General features: G+C 31.8%; 1 protein-coding gene across 4 annotated transcripts in view; it reads left to right on the top strand.

Annotated features, from left to right (window-relative positions):
* The window catches only part of LOC119836773 (protein madd-4), a 97,573-nt gene extending 92,457 nt beyond the window's left edge, over nucleotides 1-5,116 (top strand). For all 4 annotated transcript variants that reach the window (XM_038362234.1, XM_038362236.1, XM_038362235.1 and 1 more), the window contains 2 exons: nucleotides 846-1,008; nucleotides 1,459-5,116. In XM_038362234.1, coding sequence (XP_038218162.1) covers nucleotides 846-1,008; nucleotides 1,459-1,565 — 270 coding nt within the window. In that variant the 3' untranslated portion in view covers nucleotides 1,566-5,116. The remainder of the gene's footprint in view (nucleotides 1-845; nucleotides 1,009-1,458) is intronic.
* Nucleotides 5,117-8,837: the final 3,721 nt, after the last annotated feature.

The raw sequence follows: 8,837 nt of genomic DNA, 5'->3' as shown, positions 1-8,837 counted from the left end.
TATGTTTTAGACTACGCGGCGGAAAGCTAGTTATTTTACAAATTAATCAATAACCACAAAATGCATCTCACGTCAATAATAAGTACATTAAAACGCAATGAACTACAGCGGAAAGTTGGCAACCGTCGACAATATTAATAGTCCGTTTCTAGAAACATTATTTAAAGTCACAATACATTCAGACTACAAGTTGACTCACCGTATCTGAATGTTAATTTAACCTTTTGAACAAGATATTCACAGACAATAATTCGGTACCATTGTGTTATAAATTGTCAAGCCGAATGAATTCATGAAAATATTTGAAGTGTTTTAGTCTTGAATAACATCGCTCGAATATTGTTGCGATCTTTCTGTAGAATGGCAAGAGAATGTCTATTTTTACCTTTATAAAAGTTAGCGTAAAGACTTTATCTGATTGCTTAAATTTAAATTGCCATTATATGTTTCTACTGGACTTTTAATTGAAAGTTTCAAGTGCTCAAGGCGTTCGAAAGTTATTCTTTATATAAATTTAAATTATTTAATATGAGTATCATTTATAATATATAAAATGCAAAGGTCTGATCAATCAACGCACTGTCCAAACTACTGGACCGATTGGGGTGAAATTTTGCATACAGATAGCGACTATGAGGTAGGCATTTGCTATAAAAGTATTTTGATAATTTCTACCCCCCAGGGGGTAAAAGGAAGAGGAAATTAAAATTTTATACTTTATTACCATGAAAATTATTTTGCTCACGCGGGCGAAGCTGCGGGCAACAGCTAGTGTACATGTATAGAAGACAACAACAATTATAGGTCTATTGCTCGTATATTACTAACAGTAGAACTAATTCCAGTGTATAGGCGACTGTGGTCAGAAAGGCAGGCAACACCGGGTGCTACGATGTGTATGGCGCTTCCCGGATATAAGAAGACGAGCTAAGAGGGAGAGAGCCGCGGCTCTCTGTAATTCTATGAGGCCAGACGTTACTAGGAACTGTGTACCAGCCTGTGTTAGAGGTAATTGTATGCGTTATTACAATGAAATATGACTCAAAAAGTCCTGATGAATTTGAACTGGGCTGGAATTCGATTATCTTATTTTTACTTAAGTTTGATGATTCTTCTTTTAAAATATCATGTGCGTAGGAAAACAGTCTTAAACGGGTTTATACTATTATTATAATATCTCATATAATTGAATAATCTAATTGTCCATTTCAAAATTAATGAATCCTGGTGTAAGAGTGATACTGCATTTAACTTTTACCTGTTTTAATCTATAAAAATCGCTCATAATATTGCAGTAATTTAAATAACTTATTTCGATAGCCCATTTACGTTTTGATGAATAAAGGGAACGCTGTATACCGTAGAATTTTATTACGGTTTATAATTATTTCTACCGGAGCGCAATTAATGATTTGTTTTGTTCTGAAAAAGCTTTGATGCTATTAATTCAATCAACAGATGGGGTATGCAAAGATACGTCTCGATACTGTGAAAACGTACGAGCTATGAACATGTGCGCCGTGAGACGCTACAAAGAGCACTGTTGCAAAACTTGCGACGATTGAATTTAAATACTAACAGACTGTTAATTTGTGTAATTCCAAATTCGAAATGTGAGCTCATTTATTGTATTCGATATAGTTTTTAAATTTCGAACATACGTGTGCGTTTATGGTGAGTACTATTCTACACCAAAGGCGGCATTATGGTATATCATAATATAGTCTTTGTGCTGAAAGCGCTTTATTTGGAATTAATAAAATTATAAGCTAAAATTTAACATTATTTTTAAGCTATTACCTGTGTTCAAATAACTCTACTGTCTGTGTACAAGCATAATTTATTTACTACTCTAGTATTGTTTATGGCCAGTGTTTGATTAACGGATTAGATTTTAAAAAGTTTTCCCGGACAGAATTATTATTTTTTTGATCTGTCACTTGACTGCATTTAAATTTGACAGATGTATGTTTGCCGTGAATGTTTTTAAGGTTTAGTTGGAACGTTGTTGTATTTATTCTGCCTGGGAAAACTGTTCTTTGGTAGTTTAAATAAGATCCCCATACTGGATGTGAGCACAAAAAACCGTATAGCTCTAGTTGTGAAGCACGTATGCTGAAGGAATTCTGTGCGGATGCTTTAAAGTTTCTTCAAATATAGATATGATATTTCAAAGAGCAGGTTTGCTTTTTTTCTTTATGCCCAGTGCCTCGTTACCATAAAGAAGAAATGCGATAATAATTCATATGTATATCAACACTTAACCGATTTATATTTTATTTACGTTAATCAGATTTCAAACTACTATGACGCTCTGTTTTGAAATATCCTATATCGAAATGTAAATTGTTCCAAATATAGTTCGATTAATTAAAGTATAAGTAGTAAACAAAATATTTAGAAAAAAAAATGTTTTGTACTATATACCTATTTAGTATGTAAATATAAGCACTTATGCTACGCTTAGTATTATAATAATATAAATTGCACAGAAGATATAGTTATGCAATAAATGTATAGAAAATTTAGAAAATTTGCCAAATCGTAAGCGGCGTGTTTGAAAAATACAGTCGCGTGGAGATGTTCTCATGTCAATTTAGCAAAGTGTGTGTCGGGCGCGTGAGAGTATAATTTAGTGACATGCCGACTCGAAGAAAACTATTTAAATTTTAGAAATTCTGTGGGATGTTTGTAATGTTTGCTTTATCGCGCTAAATTTTGATCTTTTTATTCTTACATAACTCAATAATCTACCAAAAATAAAATTATCATATTATTTACTTTGATGCGACTTTGTGTTTATAATCGGTGATATAAATTACTCGTATATGCTATAATAAAAATTTGTTAATTTTTGATAGATAAGTAATTTTTTACAGTCCAATGCAACATTTATCAGTTGTTTTGAATGAATCACTTTTTATTGATAAATAACGTGATAAGCCAAACTTTGCAATAAATCTACATAATTATATTAGAAAATTATAAAATGTATATTGATATAATGTATACTTACTAAATGAAGAAAGCAATATAGTCGCTTATGTGTGTAAATAATTGTTTTCCTGTTCCAGGAATGGGATTATGATTTCTGTCCATGTAGCTAGTGAAATCATTAATCATAGACAAATCGGGTCAAGGTCAGTGTTTTTGAACCCTTCTGAAATTTTCTCTTTTTTATATCTTTTTTTTATTATAAATTAAATTGAAAATGAACTTATTTATATAAATACAGGACAGCTGTGAGTTATTTGGAAGATTTTGTGGTAAATACTGAGTTTTTTGTAGACATAAATTTTATCATATATCTATATTGAAAATGAAATGTGCAGATTTCAAAAAAATATTGTCAAATGACAATTGTTATTAGACGTATCAACAATTCAAGTGTAAAATAACTTGCTTATAAAAATTAAAATCGTTTTAATGATTCAAATAACTTTGGAGAAAACTTTTAATTAAACATCTACTTACTACAGAAGCCGGCTGTTTTTCATAATCTATGATTTATCATTTATATTTAATAGAAAGGTTTTAAAACACTGATTTACAGAAATGCCATATTTATTTCAAAAACAGAATGTTTAAAATCTTGTTCAAAAAGAACTTCCTCAATTGAATTTACTTCGATTGAATGAATAATACCAACGATTTAACGTAATAAAGAATCATACTGCTTATTTTAGCAGTTCCGTATTTATACCATAGACACAAATTACTTTTCCGATATTAAATTTGACGTTTGACATTAATAATAATGACATAAACGTCAAAATGCAAGCATCTGTTAAAATAGTGATATAAATACTGGACAAATTATTTGAATATTATTTACAGTGTTATTGAGGAAATAAACTTTTATAAACCTATTCGCATCTAATGATATCAAATCGCAATAAAGTACAATTCAATTCAGATTCTATGAAATAAGCAAGAAGAGATTAGAATTGTACTGGGAGCTTAACGAATATGTCGCTTTGAAGACTTAACCACAAATGCTCGAATGATAATTTTGACATGTCGAAAGATATCTCTATCAGAACACATCAGCATAAAAGTGATAAGGCATGATTTTTAAAACTCACACAGTATCCTTCATAGTTCCATGCAAATCCTAGGGCAATGCTACCTAAATCTGTTCTGAATACTCGAATGAATACGACTCGTTAGCTCTTTGAGGGTTAACAATTGTAAAATAGCGTCAGCAACGAAACGTTTTTAAATTCATGAAAATTAATAAATTCAAATAGTAACTGCATTATATATTATTATCTTAATAAAGTATAATAATAAACTGGCATTGTTAAGTGCTTTTGTTTCTGACGGTACACGTTGTTCTAAATATATCTCTTTATAACTGCCAAAATATAAATCCTTAATTTGTTAACCGTACTTCATCGCTTCACGTGTGAAAGGGTACTTCTGTATAGCTGTATTGAAATATGAACCTTATGTCTGTATGATAAATTTTGAAATCCTATCAAAGTGGTATAATATGTGGAAGATTACAGTTGCGTTCTATTACTCGTTCGTCAAAAAATGAACAAAATATTCTGGTTTTTATTGGAAATATGATTGATTGGATGCGTAATATTTGCATGCAAAAGTTGTTTTTTTAGAATAATCTAACCTATAAAATACGGCATATAATTATTTTTCAATTTAATGAAGTAATATTTTATTGTATAGGAAACATTCCTGCCATTTCTTGTTATAAGGCAGTAATTATAAATCCGATTTCAAAATAAACATTGAAAAACAGGCTGAGTCTAAGATAAGAAATATGTTCATTAACATTTTATTAGCTTTTCCGTAGCGAAAACGTGGTTTGACACCGACAGTCTATTAGCTCAATAATGGAAGTTACTTCGTTATTATTTTTTTTTTTTAGTAAAATAAAATATCAATATAAAGTTGACGAATTATAATCCTTTATCATATTTCCTTATACTGACGGCCTTACTGAAACAGATATAAATTATATTTCAATACACCTTAAAGTTTGCTGACCACTCTTTATAAATTTCAAAATCACTTATTCAGTTTTATTATTAAGTCCAGAACTGTAAATTGTACCAAGAATTTTCAAATACGAAAATATATGAATAAGTTACGATTTGGAGTTTTATTTATGAGTATATAATATATAGACAACTTACACCTTAAGAATGGCTGAAATGTATTATAATGACTTATAATGTTTGTTGAATTTGTCTTAGCGGAAAAATTAAAAATACTTACAAACCCAAAGTCTGCCTGAACGGAGACGGAGGGTTTGTACACACATATAGTCTTTTACTATTTAGTATAAACTTTTTTATGGCATCGTCGGCAATAGAGCTAGTGGTTCGCTTGATGGTAAGCGATCAGCCACCGCCCATGAACATTTGTAGAGGTAGTGCCTCTCCAAATGCATTGCCCGCTTGTAAGGAGTAAAGGATAAAGGAAGGATTGCCGGCTGGAAAGAAGGAATGGACTGGGAAGGGTAAGGAAAAGAAAACGAGCCTCTGGCTCCCCCACTCACCGAATGAAACACAAGCTACTGTTTCACGCTATTCTGAGTAGGTGTGGTACTTTCTGGTGCGTGCTGGTCCACTTGGTGCCGACGCGTGCTAGAGTTCCACCTTAAAAAGATAAAGTTGTTTTATTGACCATTTCAACCATTTTCAACACAAAATTAGAAAGATTGTGGCATATAAGAAGTTATTCTATCTAACCAAAAATAGATCTAAATACAGACAGCACGTTTTGAATTATTAAGCTAAACTTCAAAAATATTTTGAATTAAAAAGCGTAAGTAAAAATTATTCCACAAACAATTTGATTAAAAGTTTTAAATCTGTAATAGAATGTAAATGCAGTGGGTTTACGTAAATCGAAGCCTTAACGGATAGATCTGAATGCTGAAAAGCTAGCTCTATATACAGTGTGGTTTGGTTTTAGTCAGAAACTTATCGCGATCCATAATATGAAAAGCTACAAGGGTTTTCATGACAGCGCCGGTAACCCATGGAATTATAATTTATATATATTTTTTATAAATATCATTTCATAGAACATAAATGAAAGGCAACTTTTTGTGACGACATTGAATAGTAAACTAGACAGTAAATAGTAAACTTAATAAGTTTTATTAAACGAAATATACAAAAAATCGGTTCTAAGCATTTACTCCTCCCGTCCATATCTCTGACCGATTTTAAATTATGTGATGAAACAACTCCATGCTATTGCCGATACTTCTTGCCCTGAAAATGAAGAATAACCAAATAGATTCTATTTAATCCATTTTATAAATTTGAAGAACGCATTCGTTATAAACATGAAAATGGTTTGTTACATCATTGTCATTTTGTCTTTTTATTCATACTTTGGGAAACATTTAATCAACGATGGCTTAAGAGGTATGTGAGACAAGCACAAAGCCGTACCCACTACAACCCAAAGGTAGCTATCGTCCACTTTCAACGGCAAGGGCAACAGTCAGGACATATATCCAATTGATAACCATCCAGAATTGATATTTAATATAAATAAAAATAAGTAGTTTTTGCGTCTTTCACGCTCACTTTCTCAAAATCTACTAAAACGATTGCAATGATATTTGGTACGTAGACAGCTGGACAACTGGAATAACATATAGACATCTTTGTATCACGATAATCCTACGGGAAACGGATTTACGCGAGTGAAACCGCGAGGCACAGCTAGTTGATTATAAAACGATACAAATTGTTCAATACCAATAGAAAAATCGCTGCATCACATCACTTGTACCACAACCAAAGCTCAACTGCTTGTTTTAGAATACAAACGTACCTTTGTCTGTGGAGTATGTAACGAGATATACGCTGTTATCTCGACAACGGCCCTGCATATCATATGTCTTGATCCTGTGCATATATCTAACATATCTAATATTGGACCTAGGGAAACAATGGTACCTATCTGTAATGTAATTAAACAATTTGTGATCGTGTAAAGGGTTAATTTTATCGTCCGCATAACAATCAGCCTTGCGAAATGTCAAAAAGTCCATTTTTATGAAGAGATAAAGTTCGAGAAGTTTCTTTCAATATATGTATAAAAAAGAGGGAAAAACTTTCGAATATCTGAGTAACAGTAACTATGGCAACCAGATATGTGACCCAAACTTAACAAACCTAATCGAGTTTTATATGAAGTCACACCTCCAGAAAACCACGGCGTAATATTATATATATTAATAGTTTATGTATAGCAATTTTGTCACTATACTTGCCTTTATATTGGAGCGAGTTTTTAATCAAGATTTTTGGCTAGCTGTGACGCTGCATTAAACAGGTTCAGTGAAATTAAGGCTTAAACTTATACACCATGTAATTTTAAATTTCCAGTGCATTTATAAAATATTAAATAATTACTACAGAGTATAAAACGAAGTTGCTTCCCTCTGTCAGTCTGTATTGTATGTTCTACATGTATGATTATAAAACTACAACAACTACAACGGATTTTTTTAATAGATAGAGTGGTTGAATAGGGAAGGTTTATATTTAATAGGCGCATAATTGCACCTGTGCGAAGCCAGGGCGGGCCGCTAGTTAAAATATATAATACCCAAGATGCCTTTAAACAGAAATGCTTGAACCTGAATATAACCAAGTTTCCATTAATGCGATAGATGCTAAATTTTATCAAGCAATGTAAATAATTGTATTAGTATGCTAATTTCGTCCTCAATGCACTCGGCTATTCAATTTAATTAGATCCAAGAACTGAGACGTGCTGTTTGCTATCCACTCCGTACCTTTGGGGTTTACGTTTTGTCGAATTAATTTCAGTGTTTCTCGTTATTTTAGTGTTATTGCCGCTGAGATATATTAAATTATACGTTTCAAAGGTAAGGGCAGTGACATTGAAATTCAAAATAAAGCAAAAGTTGAAGAATCACTAACGCACTTATCAAATTTAAAAAATTATTGTAATTACAAATTCCTTATTTATGCATAGTGCACGTTTAGGCATCCAATTTTAACAAAAGGCCAAAAAGGCCATGGGAGTTTCGAATTAAGGTATAACTAATGAGTCAAATAATTTTCCATTAAAATATAAATGCTTCTCCTTTTGTGATCGATTTAGTTATATTATATAACAAAAACCGCCTCCACGTGACGTTGAAATAAATCTCTATTCTTTGCACTATAAAATATAATTATTTTCCATTCGATATTTTCACAACAAGAAAAGCATCTCTGTATTTCATCTCAGACATTTACGTTCGGGATGCCATATCATCTAATAAGATCACCGCATGTCAGATTTCGCAATATCCTACATTTTGGCGACTTGCTCATATTGCTAGTTCGTTCAGAAATTACTCTTGCAGAATAATCAGGAATTGTATATCTTGAATTGCCTAGATCTCTTACATGGCCCAGTTAAACAATTACAAAAATAGTACACAATAGAAAAGGAATGAAGTTACGCAATGTCACAATAACAGCATCACACTGTGAATGTGATTATTCTTTAGAACCTGGAGTGGCTACCATTCCAAATACAGGAATGGGGGTCCCATGATAACAATTCCCTATCAAACGCAAAAAGAATTACCTCAATCGGTTAAAAGCTCATAGATATAAGGTAACAAAGTAAAAATAAACGGTCGAATTGCGAACCTCTTACGCCTTAAGGACGTGGGTTTAAAAGAAAAGGGATTAAAGCATTGTAAATTCTATTTACACAAATGAATAATACGCACAACAAATTGTCATCATTAGATTTGATTGATAGAAATTGCGTTGTAAGATAAACATATAGAATCGCTAACAGGCATTTGTGTGTCTTTCCTGCCC

This window comes from Zerene cesonia, chromosome 25 (genome assembly GCF_012273895.1).
Source record: "Zerene cesonia ecotype Mississippi chromosome 25, Zerene_cesonia_1.1, whole genome shotgun sequence".
In the NCBI taxonomy this organism is placed as follows: domain Eukaryota; kingdom Metazoa; phylum Arthropoda; class Insecta; order Lepidoptera; family Pieridae; genus Zerene; species Zerene cesonia.
Note: the sequence above shows the minus strand (reverse complement) of the source record. Positions and strands in the feature narration are given on the sequence as shown.